Consider the following 23,510-nt stretch of genomic DNA (forward strand, 5'->3'; position numbering starts at 1 on the left):
CAAAAAAGTTTGAGAACCCTTGGTGTACAGAATTAGATTCATCATGTTCCTCCTTTTTCTTTTATTTACAGACAGTTGAGATTGACTCTAAAAGCTAGTGGAGTTCGCTCCACTAGCTTTCCCCCTCTCACCAATTCCCCCCTCTCAATTCCCTCTCACCACACCCACTTCATTGCACAGCATCAGGGGCACATGGCTTGGTTTTGAGACTAATAGTTTATCTTACAGCATGCCCACAGAGCCCTGGCATTAGATGCTTTATGACCATGCTGGACCTGACCAGGTTTCGACTGAGTATTAGTGATATCGGTAGATAACATAACTACACAGTAATGTTTTATGTGTGTTTTAAATATTATGCAGAACACCCTCCCCCACAAGAAAAACTCCCCGACACAAAATCTTTTCAGGTGGCGAAATAAATATATAATATTTTGGGGGATCCTAAATATATAATAATTTGGGGATCCTTGACAAGAATAGGTTTGAGAAACACTGAGGTACCAGACCAGTACATCTCATAGTTTATATACTGTAATCTGTGCTTCTGAGTCTCCTCTTCATCTACAAAGGACAGACAGCCTTTTCATACAGGTGAAATAGATGTATACTATATGGTAATTATGTTCAGAGCAGTTGTAGTATCCAAAACGATGTTATGCTTGTGCTTATTCGTCAGCTCTCATGTCATCTAGGGATAATATGGCAGCTGACCAATCAGTGCAAGCTAACACTGTATCTTCAGGCACAAAAAAGAGCGACCATTCTGGTTCACAGAATGACTGCATAATGGAATGGTCAGCCATGTTGTCTCCTTCCCCTGCAGGATAACCATTTAGTTAGTTGGGGCAGTTCCTTGTTGACAGTTATCTCCTGAGCAGTGGCTTAGGAAGTACAGTGGCCGGCTGAGAGTCAGAATGTTCCTGGTTCAATCCTCTGCCCCTCGTCACTGCGTTAAGTGTCCTTGAGCAAGACACTAAACCCCTGACTGTTCCCGACGAGCAGGATGGTGCCTTGCAAAGTTGCTTGTGCCATAGCATGTAACGTGAAGCAGTGTTCTGCCGTTGTGATGTGTGTGAATGGGTGAATGTTAAGTACATTGTAAAGTGCATCTGAGTTGTCGACTTTAAAAAGCGCTTGATGAATGCAGGCCATTTATCATCTCAGTGATTGATCAAAAGTTATTTTCCTGTTGCTTTTGTAATAAATAAGTGATTTCATTTGTGATAAACAAAATTATGTTAATTATTAAATCATTGCACAATGTGGGATGCTGAGGGCAATAACGAATGCCCAGGTATAGTAGCCATCAACTGTTTTCCATCATCAGGGCTGAGGGCTCCCACGTTAACCAAAAGTAAAATAAGAGACAAAATGAGAGATAGAAAGACAAAGAGTGATGTATGTTTGCCTTTCTGTAAAGGGGGGCCTCACACAGTGCAGTGAGCGGGCGGGTATCCAGACATCCAGAAAAAGGATATGGACAATATAGTATGTAGTTGTACAACTCACAACTTTGCGAGCACATGTGCTTATCAAAAGGTGAAGGCATACACAACGCCCACCACCACAATGTTTCCAATGGTGGCAATGATAGCGATCCAGAGCCAAATGGCATCATTGGACATGGCTTGCTGTTCGTCCTGCTGTCCCTGTACTGATGCAGCGGAGGCCACGGCATGGACGCTGGCTGACGAGTTGAAGAGTGAGTGTTCTCCGCTGTAGTCATCGTTGGGGGAGGAGTCCATGAAGGCTCCCGTCATCACCGGGATCTGGGAGGAGTGGAGGAGAGAAGAGAGAGAGAGAGAGGGAGAGATGGAGAGAAGGGTGGAGGAAGGTAGAGCAGAGAGTATAAATTAATTTAATAGCATCAATAGGATCAACTTCCGGGCCGAGTCACACCAAAGACTATAAAAATGGTATCCAATGCCTCCACTTGGCACTCAGCAAGCATCAACTGTTGGACTGAATCTCTGCGACATACTGGCGTCATGTCCAGGGAGTGTGGTGTACTACATCAAGCTGCCTCATGCTACAAATACAGGAGATAGGCCCCTGAGACTATGGGCCACATTAGGCCACTTACTAAGGCGCAAATGTGGTAGTTAAATAGAACGTAAGCGCAAAGTGAGATTCACAGCACAAAGGGGTTGTGTTGCACAAAGGTTTTTCCCCCTCTCACAGCTCCCTCATTACTTTCCTCACCGCTCTGGTCTCCAAAGAAACACAGACACATTCTTATTATTATTATAGCGTAAGCTTGCACAGGTGGCAGTGGCTCAGGGATAGAGTGGCCGGATGGAAGCTGTGGCTGCGGTTCCTAGTTCGATCCCGACACCCCCAGAGTTAGTGTTGAAGTGTCCTTGAGCAAGACACTGAACCCCCAATTGCTCCCGATGTGCAGGTTGGTGCCTTGCATGGTTTCCTCCACCATCGGTGTATGAATGTGTGTGTGAATGGGTGAATGTAATGCTCTATGAATAGTGCTTTGGATAAAAGCGCTATATAAATGCACCATTTACCAATTTAAGGTGCGCCCAACTCAAAAAGTTTGGAGCACTAGCAAGAATTTACCCACCAAAATATAAGGAGGTTTGTGTCATTTGTCAACTTAATTGCATCTCTTTTTAAGATATTTTTTTCAATCAAGAAAGCACATTATTTCCAGTAAGACGCTTAAGGGCGAGAAGCGAGGTCGCGTGCATGCATCCGCCTCGTTGACGGCAGACTGCTGCATGGGCGAGCGCTGGTGCTTTGGCATGAGGAGTCAGATGAACATGGAATGAATTCTGTACTGGCCATATAAGGAGCATGTCTTGAGTGTACAGGGTTTGATGAGGTCAGATCAACATATGTCAGAACAGGTCAGCTCCATATATGGAGATCTAAGGGTGGTAGTGACGTAGCGGGGACAGTGTACAGGATTTGATGAGGGCCCAGGTAGGGCCGGGCCTTAATTTTCGGGCCTGAAGAGTTTGAATGGACAGGTATCAGTCAAAATGGAGACATCGAAAAGGAAGGATGGATGGGGAAGGATCAACATATGGAATGTCAGAACAGGTTATGACATATATCCATATATGGAGATCTAAGGGTTTGAGGTTTGAGCCGATATTGGCCAATATTGATGACATCAGGGATCTCCATATATGGGCTTAATTGCGACAGCAGGTCGCATTTAGGAATCAGGAATCTCCATCCCTGATGATGTCATGTGATGTCACAAGACCTGGGCTTATATTGGGCATTCCCATGTATGGGGATCATGAGGTGACTGACGGGAAATGAATGCTCAGCCACTATTAGATTGAGAGCACTAGCTCGCTTTCATGAAAAGAGCCAAGAGCCATCCAATTTATACACAAAAAACTGCCTTTACTTGAGATGCCTTCATTCATTTTAATAGTCATGAATTAGGATGTTGAAGCCCTACTGAAGAGAAAGGTGTAGCACATTTCATACACAAGGGCAATTCATTGTAGAGGAAATGAGCGGCATCAATGTTTAGTACCATATACAAGGTTTCTCACATGTGGAAAGGTCTTACACTCACCCTCTCTATATTTCCGTTTTGTGTTAGTGTTAGTGTTCGTGTGCTTTTGTTCAGGAACTAGGGCTTGATTAACATGGAATGAATATTTCACATGTGGCAGGGGAAAGTGATTTATTGCTTGGGACAATTAGAGTCATGCAAACCTTGGTTGGCCATCAGAGCAGAAACAACTAAATGCACTCTTCTCTAGAGTGTGTGTGTGTGTGTGTGTGTGTGTGTGTGTGTGTGTGTGTCCACTGTATGAGAGTAGGCAGCTAAGGGGTGTTGAGAACCCATCGCCAACACTCAGATGATAAAACCGTAGCTGCATCTTTTTTCTCTTGCTAAAAGTACAGTGAAGGGATCATACACAGAAACTCTCTTGCGCGCGCGCTGCGCTCCTTTGCTCACCACCTCTCTCCTTCACTTTTTCGCTCTCTCAAATATAGGCTATGTACACACAACTTAATTGACCCCCCAGGCCCCCACAGACACGCACGTGCGCACATGTTATTCAAAGCTCAGCGAAAAAGTGAAAGTGTGCAACCATCAAGCAGCATTAATAATGTGATATATAGGACACAGGGGAAATTGGTCTTTTGCGCATGCAAGGAATCACATCTTCCTCCTCAATTAGGCTATTAAGACACATCTGTGATATCTCGACAAATTGACATATTAACTTAATATTTAAACGCTAGAGACGTACAAATTGCACAATATAACAATATAATCGGTAGCGTATCGAAATCGGCCACAAAAATACCATATCGGTATCGAATCGGTCTCAAAATAATCTCCATTATTTTCACCAATATTGATGACACAATAACAATGTGACCGTCAATGGCTTTGTACTCACAGAGCAGCCAGTCTGCCTGTCTTTGCCTCTTTAACCGGCGATTACATGCTACGATCTCTTGGTACTGGTGCCAGAGTAGACAGGCAGACAGGCAGTCTTTAGCGTATGCTCTCTGAACCTATAGTTGAGGGGGAAGTGATTTTGTGATGCACCAGGTTTCAGTCCAGAGCGTCATCTCAACATGTCAACAATGGTTTCCCACTCGCGAGTTCGGATTAGAGTTGTAATGAGCTGTAAACATGGTCCTTTATCTCAATCTGAGCCCTAAAAATGCTTTGGATTGCGTGCGTGCATGTGCGAGGACGACTTTGGAATCATAGCCAACCAAGCCCAACAGTCTTTTCCATGCATCAGTTCAGAGCCTACGAGGTGAGAAACAAAGTCTACTGTTTCAACTAAACATTATTAATGTGAGAGGGAATTTTCCCAGGAACCGCACGAGTGTGTGTGGGGAGACAAACCCTTTTATACTGTTTGGCGTGGTTGCGCAGGTGCTCGAATAGGTAGATGGGGAAAGAACCGCCCATTCAGTATGTGGCCCAGCCTAGTGCACGTCACTATGCCTCCCATGCTTTTTCTCTCTCCGGGGAGGTGCAGGTATTCCTTGAGCAGAGACACTGAGACAGATGAAGAGTGCCAGCAAGCTATGGATTCATGACATTCTTGGGTGACGAGAGTTATTTGAAAATATTCATCAGTGTGTGTGTGTAAGAGGAAAATACCATTATGTACCGACCACACCACATTTTAAGACACCCCCAGGGACGCTAAATGGGCGCAATAACATTTGATATTTACTGTATGAAATGACATCCGTATCAGACAAATACCTATGTTGTGCTGCCCCATAGTGACATCTTGCTCTGGGTGGAAGATAAGTGTTTTCAGGAGCAACTTTGTTCTCACACCGACTTCTCCCAATCTGATCTCCCCGAGTCCCCTTACTTCTATTGTAAATAAGATAAGAGAGACCGTACGGCTGTGCCGTTTGTAAATAAGCTAAGAGAGACCCAACGAGTGTGCAGTTTGTGAAACAAGCTCTAGTAAAATCCTTTACTTGTTTGTGGTAAAAGCACTCAAACTTTCTTCTTTCCTGCCTTGATGTTGATCTCCCCCCTTCTTCCCTTTCTTGGTTTTCTTGGAAAAAAATGACACGATGGGAACTATGCAGATCAATGTGAAACTGTGATCTGATTCTCCTGACAATAGCCTGGAAATGTCAACTTGGTGTGTCAGGGCCTTTAGAACAACCAACTGACCGTTCAACACTGCCATGTTTTTTTTCTTTTTTTTAATGTTTGTTTGTGGCTTTCGCCTTTATTTTATATTTTTTTGAAGGGGTGAGGGGTGACATGCAGTAAAGGCTGTCTGGATCGAGAGTCGAACCCGCAGCACACTGCCAGACTGGACTACCAGCCAGGGTGCCTGCCGTCTTTAAAGGGGGATTCACTATATGGTCCCGGATGCGCACTCGGGACCACTTGGCAGATGTTGTGGTAGTGTGAATGCTGCGGACCGCATCGGGACCACTTGGCAGATGTTGTGGTAGTGTGAATGCTGCGGACCGCATCGGGACCACTTGGCAGATGTTGTTGTAGTGTGAATGCTGCGGACCGCATCGGGACCCATTGAAGTGTACTCGGATACAGATAGCTGCAATAATACATTTGAATGAAGTATACTCGGGTGTGGAAGAATCAAGGCCAATGTGAATCATGGCCAGCGGGGACCAGGCAATCGTATTCGGGAACAGTTTGAATCAATCGGACTCAGTGTGAATCCCCCTTTAAAGCATTCTGCTGCTCCAGATTCATTGGTCCTTGGTGGCGAGAAATGACAAGACATACAGACACATTCTCGTTCTTCAAAGACTGTTCTTGGCTACATTTTTAGAAATGCACAATCCTACTTAATATTAGATATCAATTAAATATGTATTTCCCTTATATTTCTGTAGCCTATATTACAATAGCATAATTGGACTCACCTCTCTAACCATCAACCGTCATCCAAGTATACAGCTCCCTGCATGTGCTGCTGGGGCACATGAGGTTATCCCATTGAGCGGTTAAGCATTAATGGGATGGAAGGAAACAGAAACCCTGAGGTGGGGCATTCCAAGCACTTAAGCAGGCAATGATGGCCTCATTGCTCATTGCCTCATCTCAAGCATTACCGTCAGGAGACCAATGCCTGGCTGCAGACATGCATGGATGAGTAGGGGTTATAATGAAGCCATACAACTTATCAAAGTTTCCTGGAAACCGTGATGTACGGTAGCTTCAACTTCAATGATCAGTGAAAGTTTAACTCTGAGGTCCATAGTGCTTGCTTGCTGCTCACGTCACATAATACAGTGTGTATTAGTGCGTGACCATTCTGGCCAATATTCTCCCCTTCTATGGTGATGTCAAGTGTCATGACCAAAATAATAAGATTATGGATACAAGCGGCTGAAATGAGTTTTCTCAGAAGCGTGGCTGCAGGCCATCTCCCTTAGTGATAGGGTGAGAAGTCCAGTCACGTGACGTGGGAAAGACTCAGGTAGAGCTGCTGCTCCTTCACTTGGAAAGGAGTCCGCTTAAGGCGGTTCGGGCATCTAGTACGGATGCCTCCTGAGGATCCCTACTCCTCCGTACTCCTCCCTAAGGAGGTCCTCTGGGCACATCCCACTGGAAGGAGGCCCCCGGGCAGACCAAGGACCAGATGGGGGGGGATCACATCTCCATGCTGGCTTTGGAATGCCTAGGGAGTCCCCAGGATTAAGTGGATAATGTTGGCAGAGAAAGTGAAGTCTGGAGCTCTCTGCTGGAACCGTTTCCCCTGCGACTGGACTCCAGACAAGCAGTTGAAGATGGATGGATCATTCTTCTTCCAATTTAAAAGCAAGAGCCTGAACAACTTTTAGGACATTCTTCATGCCTACTTGGTCTTGAGTAATGTACGTGCTATACTGATACAGTACACCACGAAATATGGTGAAACTGAGAAAATAGTGAAGCAAAGTTTATGCCACTGTACGATGCCACCTGCTCTGCTTTCATGTTTTTGATTTATTGTCCCAGCTGTATCTTCTGGCACCATGCCAGCTAAAGCTGGTGATTACAGTAACTGAAATAGAATGAACTGTAATTGCCTCCTATGGGAATGTTGCCACCAGTAAGTGCTCTGTGAAATAGCTCCAAAACAAACAAACAAGTCTACAATAAATTGGATTGAACCGTGAGGGGAAACACATCGCTACCCACAGAAGCACTTAAGTGAAAAAAAAGGGAAAGAAAAACTATTGTTTCAACGTACTTGAGAGTGATGTGGTGCATATCACCATGTAAACCTTAAAGATGGAGTGCCGCGATATTTCCCCCCCCTAAAACATGATATTATTTATACTAGGAGAAAGATTTTTTTTCAAAAAAGTGTAAAGAAAGTGTTAAAATTATGTTTGTATGTGGCCACACCCAACACCAGTTCATTAAGTATGCCTGGTTTGCCTGGTGGGCTACTAGCAAAGAAAAAGCTATCTGGGTCCGCCCAGATGTATAAGGATTATTCGACCACTCCCCAGTCAGGCAAAAAGACAAAGTAACTACTGTGCTCATTCAACACAATTGAGGTCAATATATCAGAACTATAGATTTAGCCTCTGCCTTACATAGCATATTGACCTAGTCTTGCTGTAAATCTGACAGGAGAATTCCATCAGTTTTACAGAGGCTTGCTCAACCAGAGAGAACAGGTAAGACCTGCAGTCTCCAGCCTGGTTTCTGCCACCCAGATTTACAGCCAACACTTTCATTGATTTTTTCCCTCCCTCAGCAGCCCAGCAGCATTTTCTAGTAAATCTTATAACTCAATAGAACAAGTGTAACCCAAGTGATCCTCACTTACAAACCTGAGTCAGTCTATCTATCGGCTCAATAGGATTTTTAAACACAAAGGTGTCCACAAAACACAGAAATCTGTTCAAGGGCAACACACGCTCCATTCCCATTGAAAATCTGGATAGGCAGAATCAAAGTTTGTGTGACCGTACCCTATATGTCTGTATGTTATACGGTGTAATTTATTGCACTAGTAAAGTCTATTAAACATTTGTAGTGAGAAACAAAAAGCTTTAGAAAAACTGTCTTAAGGGAAAGGTTAGGAATAATGTGATGACCTAAAATCGGGTGCCCATAGTTGAATTTGTAGAAAGGCCATCTGGGAATGAGAAGGTCCCCAGCCCAAGGTACTCCTTTGGCTAAATTCGGCCATAGCCACTTGCCCTAATGTGCCCAAATGTGCTGACCTCATCACATTTTGTGATGACGGCTATGGGCATTTTTAGGCAAAGGAGTGTTTTTTGTGCAATGGATTCAGAATCATGAAAACCCCTTAGTTTGACATGTCACATGCTACTTAAAGTATAATGACATTTGGAAAATGTTGCCTTATATTGGTTAATAATGGTACCCCATCTTTCAGCAGCTGTCACAAAAGTTTCCCAAGGGAGTTTGGTTGGAACATGTGATTGTAGATACCTTTATGAACAAATCTGTGAAGATAGCTAGTGGTAAGAATTATTTTTGCTGATTTGCCACACATTTAGCTAATTTTCCCTTATTAAATTCAAAGGATTTGTGCAAAAATGCTGTGACAAAAATACCCCTTTCCCCTGACCTAAGGCTATACCCATCTGCTATGAATGTTTCAAAATTGTGGCCAACCAAAGGTTATTTTTTATTTTTGCCAGATGAGTTTAACTGCCAGAGGATCTCTCAGGTCAGTTCATAATTGTGTGACTTTATTATCTCAAACAGCAGGAGAGAGACACAGTGTATGAGAGACTGAATGTGCAAGGAATGAAGAGACCAAGTCAGACAGCTCTGGGATAGTCTTGCCGTCCCGTTTGAATCCTGACTCCATGACTCCCTGTGCTGCACAATACACTTTATCAACGTAGAAAAAAGGCACACACCACTTAGCAGCAGTAAATTGTTGAGGGGATGACGAATTTAAGGAATTGGAGCCGAGGGTTACAGTAGGTTTAGGATTTAATCTTTAATCTTTCCAAAAATTCACCCCTCTGCTCTACAAGAGATTTAAGAAGAGGCCCATCTTACAGGGTATACAGTAGCTTACTTACATTGGCTGGTATATGGCTTCCTTTGAAAGCAATTTCCAATAGTATTATGTTTGCCATGTTTTGTCTGGTCTTGACATTTGTTTATTATAGATATTAGACAATATCCGATTATTTCTCAACATTGGCAGGAGCCAAAAATGTAAATCAATTTATCATTTTTTTAAGCAGCCCACTCAAAGAGCAAAACAACCTGAGTCACATTCGACATGAGCTCCTTGAATTCTATGGGCCCTATCTTGCACCCGGTGCAATATGAAAACACAGTGCAAGTGTTTCCAACCGAGACAGACAGTTGTCAGCCAGTTGTTGGTAGTAATCTTATTGCTGCTGATGTAATGCTGATTAAACCTCTCTCTGTATGAAATTGTTTGTTGTGATGCAGTAGGGCACAACCGACAGTATGGAAGATGGGTCTTTCCATATTATTTATCTATGAGATCATGCATTCGTCTGTTGTCTGTCTGTGTGTCTGTCCACAGCTAAAAGATTGATTGATTGAATACTTTATTAGTCAGAAATATAAACAGCTCGTGGTACTGTACAGTCAGACATTAAGGCTAAAAGGTTAATACAAAAAGTCATGGGAACTTGTTTCCATTGTGGTTCGCTGTATTCAATTAATCATACAAATATTTAATATATTATTATATATTAAATAATATATTATATCAACAAACTATGACAGCAGTGCAACTCAATTATTGATTAGTTTTCATTCATCGGGCATCTCCAAGCTGTATAATATACATAAACTTGATGAAATACCCCCAAATGCCCAAATTGTGAGTCTCAATGTCCGTACACATTGACCTCTCAAAGGGGGCTTAGATCATAGATATTAAAAAAAATAGATGCCTCATTGGCCGCTGCAGTTCGTTGGAGCCATATGTGTGCAAGAGGGGGCGGAAGTGCGCAGGAAGAGTGCTGAAGACACGCTGCGTCGCTGCCCAAGTGACGTACGTCACTCATGCGACTCCTCCATGTCTCTCGCTGCGCACTCAAGTGACTACTGGCCAATCACAGCGTGTCTTTTCCGGGACTTACTTCACACTCGCGGAAGCTTGATAAGCTTCCACTCATGCTTCGCAAGGAATCTCGGGAAAATGTAGCGCCGTCTTGAGCACATACTGTACGCCCCAGAGCCGGAAGATCCAGCCAGATCCTTTTACAGAGTTTAGAGTGCCAACGAGCTGCAGAGCATAGAGAGAGATGGAAAGAGGTGTGTGTGTGTGTGTGTGTGTGTGTGTGTGTGTGTGTGTGTGTGTGTGTGTGTGTGTGTGTGTGTGTGTGTGTGTGTGCGTGCGCGCGCATGTGTGCGTGTGGGGGGGGATGACATATGCTGGCTGATGACCCCACAAAGGGGTGTGTTCCCACCCCACTCTCTACTCCTCCACTGACTATCATGAAACTGACAGCTAACAAGTATCGAGCAGGCCTACTAGTGTCATCTAACTCTCAGATCAGTCACGCCATCTTAAATCATCTAGAAAACAATCATAAGCTTTTGAATTCTGCTCTGACTTCTGCTCCATGGAAATAACTTTTAAGTTGTGCTAACTGTTATCTGACATTCCTCAATATGTTTCGTCTGACTCTGAAATAAATAACCTAATTTCCCCTCATACTGTAGATTAGGCAGACGATTTCCTAAACTCCCAAAACAATTAAGCCTGCAACATCTATTAACTACAGTGTCTTTGAGATGGGGCTTATTATGTGTCCAATTATAAATTGTGGTTTATGTTTAGTGTATATTATAGGGGTATAAATATATCTTATTTTCTTCTACAATTTCTAATACATTTTATAAACTATAAATTGGTATTACTTTAGTGGAGAACAAAAAAGAAAGAGAAAGAAACACCCGTTTGCACTTTGCAGATTTCATTATAGTCATCTTTAAGCATAGTTAGAAATCTGATTAACTACTTGTAATTTCATTATAAGATAGCTTTCTAAAGTTTCAGGAAAAAATTAATTCTTGCTCAACATAGATCCATTCATTATTCATGGGAGCACATATTTTAATTATGCATAAACTGGATTAAATGTGCAGCATGTGTTTTAACGTATAGTTTACACCCAGAAACACACCACACTAATGCCTTTGAGGCTATATTGCTTGCAGTGCAATATTGCTATTTTTGGTCCTTACATTTATGCATTTCACATCATGAGCATTTTTTATTAAATCGTACCCGATGTAATCATATGGCATCTCTTTCATGCTTACTGTAAAGCTGGCAAAGGTCATAACTATTTACAGTTCGCCTTGGTTAAGCATACAGTACGTGTCAAGTCCGGGAGGCATCCTGCATGGTCCAGTGGGCAACAACATGTAATTCCTGAAAGCATTCAGTCAGTGTTCCATTTTAAGGTTAATAATTGAAAAAAATCTCTTCTGTGAGGACCAGATTTACTGAGAATGCCGAGATAAAACCATGACTTGTTCATACTCTTTGGTATTGACAAACAATGATCAAGGCGTACAATTTAGACTTGTTCAATTTGTTTTCCTGTAGTGCCTGCTGTTAATTACCAGAAGAAAAAGACAAGACATTAACAATCAAATCACATTCTAATAGAGCTCCCACAAGCAGATGATTGCTAACAGTAGTAACAGGTCTATCATTACTCTGTGGATGAAAAATATTTCTCAGCCTCATCATAATCATTTTCCGTGTGTGTATCTGTGATTAGAATGTGTCTGTGATTGTAAAAGTGATTGGATCTTTACTCTCACACTATCACAGGAAAGTGCTTAGCAACAAACAATGGGTTTTCTTGACAAACCAGAGAGTGACTGATAGAGACATGCATTTCATTCTGGAACCAAGGATTGCACATGGATTAGATACTGGAGGGCATGACATCAGATTGTTGTCCCCAAACCACATACATTTATGAGCACCTACAGTTGGAGGCCATCGATATTGTCCTTTTCTTTTTGCTGAGGTTTGCGTGATCTGCGCAAAAGGACAGTTAACCCATTTTGGGCGGGAACCCCTTTTGGTGTTTTAAACATTATGTTATAATTTAGCTATTGAAAAATAGCAGATCTACAAGCTCATAGCGCGCCACCGAGTGGCGCGCTACGAGCTTGTAGGTCTGCTATTTTTGAAAAATCGTGAAAATATTTATTTCAGAAAACTGGAGGATTTAGAAGGATTTTTTAAAATTTTGAGGTCAGGCCTAAATGGGTCAAATGATAAGGGACAATATCGGTGGCACCCAACTGTAGCAACAGTCTCCTATACCAATACTGATATTTGCGCTAATTCTGCTATGTTTACTGGGACCGGAATTGACGCTAGATGCTTGAAAATGTGTCTGCAAAAAGGAAATGGAAACATGTAGAGGGATACATAAAATACTGTAAGTGACAGCGTGTGTCATTTGGAAAGCTTTCCCCAAGTCATGTGCAATAAGAGGAGTGGATGGATACGAAGAAAATCACCCAAGGCTCACTTCATTTATCTATTGCTGGTGTCAGCCACCCACCCCTACATCCACGCCCGCTCCTTCACTCTGCAGTACAGAGGCATTTCAGGGGCGGAGGTGGAAGCCCTTAATTGAATCTCCACTCAAGTAAGAACTCAGCGCTATTTCTCAAACCAATGCTAAGCACAGACTCAGAGCAAGCAGAAAAACACCAAACCACTTTGATCATTTGTAAGCTGCAAAGCAGAGGGCAATAATATGTCCGATAGATTAAAAAAATGTCTGCAACTATCAAAGGGATGAGGATGATGAATTACTTCTCCTCAGGGCCACTCTAGTCATGTGATTCTGTCCTGTTCATGTGTGTGTACATCCTTCACACTGCTGCCATTTCTACATAATCATTGAGTCCGTCTATGATCAGGAAAAAATAAGACCATCGCCATGTTTGTTCACACAATTAAGAAATTAAATGTTCAATTTCATCTATTTTTTAAAAGACTGGAATTTTGTGTAGGAGTCATCATTACCAGTACCATCATCCACTCATATATGGTTACTTTCACAAACACACACATATTGCATGATATACTGTATGCATGTATGCATGCTGTGCATTGTGTAGCTGTAGTCACTACACCATGCACAGCCAAATATACAGTATATCACTACACTGTAGTCAGTGTACTGAAAATACTATGTACAAGTTCACAGTGTGTTGTAGTGCTACTGGCATGTCATGACATAAATCAGATGGGTCGGGATTTTGAGAGGATGCCCACTGCCCAGATGACAGTTAAGTGTCAATTTAAGGACTCCTAAGACCTTATTAATACAAAGGCCATTACTATAAAAACTGGTCAAACATTGTCCAAATTGTCAAATAATAAAGAACAATTGTTGAACAGCTGATCTACAAGCTTTTAGGTCTGCTATTTTCCCCAATATTTCTTTTTTTTTCTCCCATGATTTTCCAACCCATTTTTCACCCCTGTGTCAATTATCTAATGTAATCCTGGGCAGTCTACACACCCTCCACCAACATGGGGGAGCAGCGGACTGACCTCAGTCTACACACCCTCCACCAACATGGGGGAGCAGCGGACTGACCTCAGTCTACACACCCTCCACCAACATGGGGGAGCAGAGTGTCAATGATCTAATGTAATCCTGGGCAGTCTACACACCCTCCACCAACATGGGGGAGCAGCGGACTGACCTCAGTCTACACACCCTCCACCAACATGGGGGAGCAGCGGACTGACCTCAGTCTACACACCCTCCACCAACATGGGGGAGCAGAGTGTCAATGATCTAATGTAATCCTGGGCAGTCTACACACCCTCCACCAACATGGGGGAGCAGCGGACTGACCTCAGTCTACACACCCTCCACCAACATGGGGGAGCAGAGTGTCAATGATCTAATGTAATCCTGGGCAGTCTACACACCCTCCACCAACATGGGGGAGCAGAGTGTCAATGATCTAATGTAATCCTGGGCAGTCTACACACCCTCCACCAACATGGGGGAGCAGAGTGTCAATGATCTAATGTAATCCTGGGCAGTCTACACACCCTCCACCAACATGGGGGAGCAGAGTGTCAATGATCTAATGTAATCCTGGGCAGTCTACACACCCTCCACCAACATGGGGGAGCAGAGTGTCAATGATCTAATGTAATCCTGGGCAGTCTACACACCCTCCACCAACATGGGGGAGCAGCGGACTGACCTCCTGGGCAGTCTACACACCCTCCACCAACATGGGGGAGCAGCGGACTGACCTCATGCTTCCTTCTATGCATGAGCTGAGGAGTCCAAGCTGCTTCTTTTCACCTGACCTGGAGTTTCCCTGGTTGGACGTAGTGCGTGGAAGGAACATGTTATTCCAACCAGTTCCTTTCCCCTCTGGCCAGGGGGAGGCAGTTAGAGACCAGGATTACTGCATGTTTTTTGAGAGGGTACCCAGTACCACTACCAAACCTAGGGGACACGGGGAGAACATGCAAACTCCACACAGAGAGGCCCTTATGTCAACCTCGCCTCGGGTACGGGTACTGATGATGCGGAGTACGCCACCAGCACCCACAGCCACCAGCACCCACAGCGTCCCCAGCGGGAATCGAACCCAGGACCTTCTAGCTGTGAGGCGACAGCACTACCAAGTACAACTGTGCCACCGTGCCCCCTTCCCAAATATTTCTCTGTGAAACCGAGTCAAACTGAATGTGCCCAGTTCAAATATGATTATTTTGGGGTTGGTTCCCAGTTCAAATATGATCATTTTTGTGGGTCACAGCCTAAAAAGGTTGAGAACCACTTTTACCCTCTGCCCCACTTCCTGTTCATTATAGCAACGGACCATGCCCTGAGACTCGCACTCAATGGCAGGGAGGAGGCACTGGGGTTCATGCCGGTTCTGAGGAAGTCAAGGCTCCATCATGATTGCCATTGCCCTAGTCATTGCCCTAGTCATTGCCCTAGTCATTGCCCTAGTGGCTAGTCATTGCCCTAGTCATTGCCCTAGTCTCGAATACAGCAAAGGAAGGAAGGGAACTACTACTGGCAGTAGAAATGGAGTGCAGCAAGATTGGCCTCGAGCTAAATGGCAAAAAAACAAGTATTGACAGTTAACACGGAAGACAAAACCATTGCCACTGCTGAGAGCCTGTGCTTATCTTGGAGGACTTGAAAAAGGTTGAAAACCACTGAAAAAGGTTGAAAACCATACTGGCTCCATTGCATGGTATTGATAAGGGCTGATTAAATCATCTGATAACATCCAAAACCGCTAATCCTCACACTCACAGAAAAGTCAAAGTGGTACGATTAGTCACACACGTTACCGCAGTGAAATTTGTTCTCCGCATTTGACCCATCTCTTGGAGTGGTGAGCCGCAGCGTGCACCGCGCTCGGGAATCATTAGTTGATTTGACCCCCAATCCAACCCATTGATGCTGAGTGCCAAGCAGGGAGGCATTGGGTCCCATTTTTACAGTCTTTGGTATGACCCAGCCGGGGATCGAACCCCCGACCTCCCAGTTTCAGGGCGGACACTCTAACCACAAGGCCACTGTCTGGTTCCATCAGCACAACAGGATTAAGGAAAGGGTCCTGGATGGAGTCTACATAAGAATGCTACGAATGGCGTAAGTGTCACATGGACGGACCACATCAGAAATGTGGTGCTCTACGGGGACCTACCATGGGTCACAGACAAAGTCAGAGAGAGAAGGATGAGGCTGGCTGGGCAGTGCGTCAGGCAGAAGTGCCGGAACAAGTGGGAAGCAGACTGACACTGTGGGAGCCAAACCAGGGCAAAGCCAGGAAAGGCAAGAAGTGCACCAACTACTGTACGTAGATGCACTGCAGCATGACAGTTTAGCTATAACACTGTAGAGCTTGGCCCAGGCGGTGGCGTAACCGTCTGGGCACCCGACTGGTAATCCAGTCGCAGTGTGCCGCGGGTTCGACTCCCGAGCCCGACACGGCCTTTACTGCATGTCTTCCCCCATCTCTCTCCCGTTTCCTGTCAGCCTACTGTCTGTCCCTTCAAAAACCAATAAAAGGCGTAAGCCGCAAAAAAAAAAAAAAGAAAAAAACACTGTAGAGCTCAAGACCCTGATCCTAGATAGGAGAGTGTGGAGGGCAGCGATTCAGGAGCCCTGAGTTGGTGTTAGCTAGAGCTAGAACACACTCTCGCATCGCAATCGTTACAAAGTAGACAGATGAAGACTGTGGACAAAGTTAACAGAAGATTACTTTGTAGGAAGTGTCAAGCATTATCAGGGTGGGGGGGGTGAAAATTAACTGTATCAGTTACTGTAAGGAATTTTGTTTCAGTGGCACAACCACAAGAGAAAATATCATCATGTATCATAAGGTACACCATCTAATGAAAGGAATCAAAGGATGTCCACCATGATAATTAGACCAATTTGTAGACATATAATCATGGTGAAAAATTAATATCAGTCATTTAGCCCTGGAACCCCCAACGACACATGTGGAAGCCAAACCCCACGTATACTGTAGAACCACTCATCTATGGCCCTTCCCTTGTATCATGCCTCGGTCATCTTTGCTATCATAAGAGCCAAATAGCTCTACAGAGCCCAATCGCATGATATCTACTGTAAGGGCTGTTGGCGGATGTGACTGAAAGGCAGCAACAGCTATTCAGAGCAGATAGTCAGATGGAAGAAATGTCTCCATTGCTCACTTGCACACATGCATAGTACATGTACTGTAAAGTGTGCAAACGTTATTAGAGCAAATTACTATAGAGATGATATTTTCAGTTGAGCTAGAGAATGGAGGCAAACAATAATCCTTTGAAAATGGCTAGACTTAACCAAGCAAACCTAAAAAAAGATGTCACTTTTCAACTGACTAGAGATGTCTATTAGTGGTTTTATTTTTGGTTTGTCAAAACTTTAAAATATCTTCCATTGTTCTTTGCCTCTGTAGTATAATTGCCCTGACATCCAATTATTGTACCCACCTCTACACAACGCTTCAAAGAGCGAGTGCTGAATGACTTTCGCTTCTGAATGCGTTTTGAAATTAATAATGGAAACATCATCAAAATGAAAGACTGGTCTTTGTTCAATGTCAGATCTGCTTTTAATAACAACAGCTCAAGAAAACCTCTTCTGAAATCGTTTCCCTCTCACTCTTACAGTAGTGTTGCAATTTATGTCCTCATCGTGTCCTGGTTTGGGAATCTCTCAGTTAGAGATAAAAACAAGCTCACCCAGGTAGTCAACCAGGCAAGTAAGATCATTGGAGACAAACAATTGCAACTTCAGGACATATACAACCGCTCCATAACCAAAAAAGCAATTCAGATTTACAATGATTCTACCCATCCTCTTCACTCTGAATTTGACTTGTTGCCATCGGGCAGGAGGCTTAGTGCAAAATTTGCTAAAAAGAAGGGTTACAAAACTTCGTTTGTGCCAACTGGACATTTTAAATAAGGAAATGTTTAAATAGTCTAATCGCCACTGCTCATGATCACTGTTGTTGTGTTAATGTGAATGCATTTTATATAGTATTTTAATGCACCTGTGTATTTTTTGTAATGTTTTATTGTTGTAACTGACTGCCGGTGTGCCAAAGACGAATTTCCATTTTATGTAAATTTAATGGACAATAAAGTTTTCTTTATCTTTATCTTTAATGAAGCCACGTACTCTGTGCTTATCTGTCATACAGATTTATTGATGCAACATGTTTATAACTACATACTGTGAGCAAATAAATGTGGTGGGGACGATGATAACAGGAAGTTGCTGATGGTGAAAATGTTCCTCACCACCTGCTGGGTGATGAAGATACAGGTTCTGGTTGGAGGCGTGATGTGTTCACTCTAAATGGCTCCACACCATGCATTAACTTGCCACCAGCGTAACAACACAATCGCTGTTAAATTGAATTATTATGTCATTGCATATAGTGGTCTAGCTATAATGCTGTAGGTTGACATCAACATTTATGAATGGTTATGCATTCTTCCTATGGGTGCCATGAATTTATCATGGGTGTTCTACTGCATGTTGACCCATTTACAGTTCTTGCAGTAGCATGGCTGAGAAACAGGGAGCGTATAGGTACAGTATAGGCTAACCATTGATGATTTTTGCTTGAATCTACATGCCCTTGTTCCTGGACATGGTACAGTATGTATCCACAAGTGTGAAGTGTGTGTGCGTGCGTGCGTGCGTGCGTGCGTGCGTGTGCACGTGCGTACGTGCATACACATGTGCGTGTGTAGTGTTTGTTTGCTAGTGTCTTGGGGGAAGTGGCATGTGTATACTGTAGTATGCATTGTGATTGTGAACATAAAAAGGCAAATTATACAATTCTCACGGATACAAATACAGATACACAATACAATCTGCACTCTCTTGTACAGTTTTCAATTATATTGAAGACTATGCTTTTTGTTTGTTTTTTATTTGTAGTTGTATGCTGGCTATTCTGTCCATGACTCACTCAGTGGACGTACGCACCGTTTCTCACAATCTAAGATGGATATATCACACAGAAGGAGGCAGACAGGACACTTTTGCACTGATGCCCATCTATCTTTGTGTTTGCATGTGTGTGTGCGTGCGTGTACGTGTGTATGTGTGTGTGTGTGTGTGTATGACCGCACGTACACAGCCACACACGCACTGTATATCGGTAAGATAACTTAAAACACGGGTGAAATTCATTTACAAAGGACTGTAAAACCGGTTGTTTATATGGTAATTACATGACCGTTATTTCACTACGTGTACAAGCTTAGTGTATCTTACAGGAAAAAAACACCCTGTGAATGCAAGACAGCCATCAGACAGTACAGCGAATATGTAGCATGCATATTGCATGCCACAGTGTTGTGATCATGTTGCATTGTCACACTACAGGTTGTAGAAGCTCAGTACTCTTCCTGCAGACCTGCAATTCAATAGTGTATTTCAATGTTCAAAAAGAAAAAAGAAAAGAAAGAAAACTCATAAGCTAACATATTGTTTCACCGCTTCACTTCTCTATAAATAGCTTAAGGGTGGAAGAGAGAGAGAGAGAGAGAGAGAGAGAGAGAGAGAGAGAAATGGGGAAAGGGATAGAGAGAAATCAGGTGAAAAAAATGTAGATGAATTTTAATGGAAACTAGCCAGAGAGCGAGATAAATGGTGCACATTGTGCTCAGGGACCAGACATTGATGGAGGGAGTTCAATGTAACATTATCATACAGACACACAGGCTCCAAGCTTTACTATAGAGTATAGACGTGAATTGGTCACAAATTCCTGTAAATCTTTGACATAAAATTAATGATACGCACCCATCTCATCATCAGAATAGGTAAACAAATATAAACTTGTGCTAACCAACAAAGCATGGAAACGCATTTGTATATGTATCAACACCAACAGAATATTTAAGATTTCTTTGGTATATAAAATGCATATGTGAAAATGTGATCAGATGTGAGAGTCGAACAGAGGAGATGGAAGTCATTTACGTTTTGTAGAGCACACTGGCAGGAAAAATTGGAACCTGTCAATCGGGAACCTGTATTAGCAGCCTGATTCTCAACAAGTGGACAATCAGACTGCCATACAATCAGACTGCCATACTGTACCAAATGAGCTTATTACATAATCCAGGATAAAGACATTAGTTTTAGAAAATTGCTCTTGAGTTGTGACCAGATTGCAAAAATAGTGTAGATTGCTGCTACTCGTAGATGATTGAAGGCAGGGTGTTCATGCCTGACTTCTAACAAATCTTGCACAGAGAATAGAGATGACAAATAAATGATTAGATGTTCAGCCCCTTTGCAATGGAAGGGAATGGTGAGAGACAGAAATAAAGTGAAAGACCACAGTATGGGCCCGGGCGGTTAGCTCAACTGTCTGGGCACCTAGGCTGCTGAGCCAGCCTGACGGCACGCGGCCCTTGCCGCGTGTCTTTCCCCCATCTCTATCCCCATTTCCTGTCAGACTACTTTCATCCTATCAATAAAGGCAGAAAAAGCCAAATAAAAAAATAAAATAAAAAAAAGACCACAGTATGTTCAAAATCCAACCCTTCTCTTTTGCTAATATGAAAACAAGACAGGGTCTAATAATATCATGTAGCCAGTCTATGACATAAACTCATTTGTGGGGAAGAATGGTTTACTTTGAGTTACTTCCTTGGCCTACTGACAGCATGGAAGGTTTGCAGGGGTTGTAGCACTAGCAGGCTCCAGGAGCTAAAACGGAAAGCTAAACTTATACATCCGCGTTCACTTATGTTGTCCTTTAATTATATACTGGCCTTTTCTGAAATGGCATATTGTAATGTTTGCAATAGGTTACCACTTACAGCAATGATCAGACAAGCTGTCATCATATTTGACATATAGCAATTACATAATTTCATCACTGATTTTCACTTGATTTTCTAATTTCTATTATATACTGTCTGTATCTGTACCATCCTCTAATAACTTGCAGCTATTAAGCATTTGGCTAACATTCACCACCATTATGTGCTTTGCATAAGTCATCTCCAAGATGGCTAAAGGCAATGTTGGAAGTGCAATAATATGCAAAATGTCTAATATTCATCAGCATCGCAGTTATGCCAAGAATTAGACCTCAAGTAATGCAAATTAACAGGAGATGCTACAAAAAGTTTCTCAGCATGGATCAGTGCATTATTTATACATGCTGAATATCAGAGGTACAGTAATATGAGATGTATCATGTGGTGAGGTGCTTTGGGAGCCTATCAGGAGGACAGATAATATTACTTCATTCTTCCCTGTCACAGCCCATTAAATCTGTCTTCCCTCTCATCTCTGGGACTTTGATTCAATATGCAATCACTCGCATGTGAAAATAACTGGGAGATGTTGTTGACCGTGAAGCAAATATGTTGTAACGAACAAAGGCATCAGTCGTATGGGTTAGTCCTCTTCGACTAGAACTTGCATGCAAGGCTCTTCATAAATAATCTTGACCCCTGCAGCAAGAGTGATCTGTGTGAAATACAGACACACCATTACCTACAGTATGCTTACTCGATTGCTAGCATACAGAAGAGAATGATTCCCCACTTTGCGAGGAAATACCGTAGCTAAACTGGCTGCCATCTCATTATTCTGACCAACTCCTGTGATTGCCATTATAGACCTACAATCATTGACAGGCAGCTGGTAAACACTAAGCTACTCATAATTGCCAAAACAATGAAAGCGCATCAGCAAATAACGGATTGGAAGTAGCCTGAAAGCAGGATTCTTGCAGCTCTGCTAAGCTGTGATCTGGCTATTCCCGGACCATACAGTACAACCCCTTAGAACGTAAAGTAGCCAATTATGCCAATATTAAATGCAACTTTTCTGAAAGATCACTTTCGTTCTAAGTGGTGAGGCATTTCTATCTCCAATGCTATCTTCTTCTTTTTTTCTTTTCTTTTTAATTATTATTATTAAATTGTTTTTATTGGTTTTTTTTACACACAACAAGACATAGCAACACACACATATACACCACTAGACTACACATAAGCACACAATACATTAAGAACACCTTGAGAAGAATAAGTAAATAAAAAAGACTGAAATACAGGACCAAAACAGACACACAATAAAGTAAAATAAAAATACATAAAGGTCTCCAATGCTATCTTAAAGACAGATAATTCCTCCATGCACTGCCATAAGGCACATGTAGTCCCTGAGAGGCTATATGAGAGCTTGCAAATAAGTTGTACTTTTTTAATCAGGTTATTTATGTATTTATGGACATATCCTGATGTTTCTTTGAAGATTTTGTTTAGTGTTTGTGCTGCCATGTGGGTATGGGGGGGGGAGGCTATGTGAGAGCTTGCAAATAAGGTGTACTTGTTGTGGATTTTTTAATCAGGTTATTTATGTATTTATGGACATATCCTGATGTTTCTTTGAAAATGTTGTTTAGTTTGTGCTGCCACGTGGGTATGGGGGGGAAATATATGTGAATAATTGCTTTGAAAATACCATGTTGTAAAGAAAAATCAATAAACATATGAAAAGAAAAAAAAGAATGACATCTGGAACGCAATCGTTCACTTGCCCTCGGAAAGTTGGCTTATAATTAAGTATACGAGACGATTTAGCCATGTTTCACATGGTGCTTGTCTGTCATGACGGAACTTCAACCTGTTTTACGCACTTTTCCCATTTACAACGTTAATGGACATAAATAAATCTGAAAATTTGAAAATTCACTTAAGATTTCTCGTAAAAGTGATCTGCAATAGGCACTTCATAGACAGCAGTGAAAGACAACTGGATCACATTGAATTGATCGACACACCAGTGTTGTTTATTGCACACTCTGGTCTGCTTTAGGCATTTTTTCCTCAATGTTCTTCTCAAAACTATCAAAAAGATACTTAGTATATGACATATGAAAGAAACTCCCCCGAAAGCACTCAAAACACCAGAGACATGAACTCCATGACACGTATAGATGAAAAGACTGGAGTGCCATTATTACACCCTTTAAATAAGACCAGCAGCTTTATAAAAAAAAAAGACCATCTCAGCATGAAGAATGTGCATCGAGATAACATGATTATGTAATGCCATTTAGCCAGTATGGAACAGAATGAGAATTGGCCAGATAAATGGGCTAGTGGTTCCTGCCATTTTAAAGCATGTTTAATAGGAAAATAACCGGGTCTGTGAACTGTTGAACTTTAATTTTCTTATCTATTCATTTTACCAGGGGTATTATGCAAAATTAATCTTGCTCTCTTTACAGTTAATGCATCTCCAACCATTGCCTTTTGTTCATTACATACGTCTTTCCCAGGTCTAACATTGCTTATCTGTCATACTCTTCCCTTAGTCACCTGCTGGATACAGTATTGGTGGAAATCAAATCAAATTGGAACTATTCCTTCAATATTAGTTGAGTTTGTATAAGATGTACTGTAACTAGGTCAATTATGGGGAGCTGGATGTGAGATGTGTGCACTGAAATACAATCATTCAGATAGCAAACACCATTG

General features: G+C 42.4%; 1 protein-coding gene across 2 annotated transcripts in view; it reads right to left on the reverse strand.

The window, feature by feature from the left end:
* Positions 1 to 206: 206 nt before the first annotated feature.
* LOC306942151 (uncharacterized protein C14orf132-like) overlaps positions 207 to 23,510 on the reverse strand; it is a 28,589-nt gene continuing 5,285 nt past the window's right edge. For both annotated transcript variants that reach the window (XM_079527892.1, XM_079527893.1), the window contains exon 2: positions 207 to 1,772. In XM_079527892.1, the coding sequence (XP_079384018.1) occupies positions 1,536 to 1,772 (237 nt within the window). In that variant the 3' untranslated portion in view covers positions 207 to 1,535. The remainder of the gene's footprint in view (positions 1,773 to 23,510) is intronic.

This window comes from Electrona antarctica (assembly GCF_951216825.1).
Source record: "Electrona antarctica genome assembly, chromosome: 18".
NCBI lineage: Eukaryota > Metazoa > Chordata > Actinopteri > Myctophiformes > Myctophidae > Electrona > Electrona antarctica.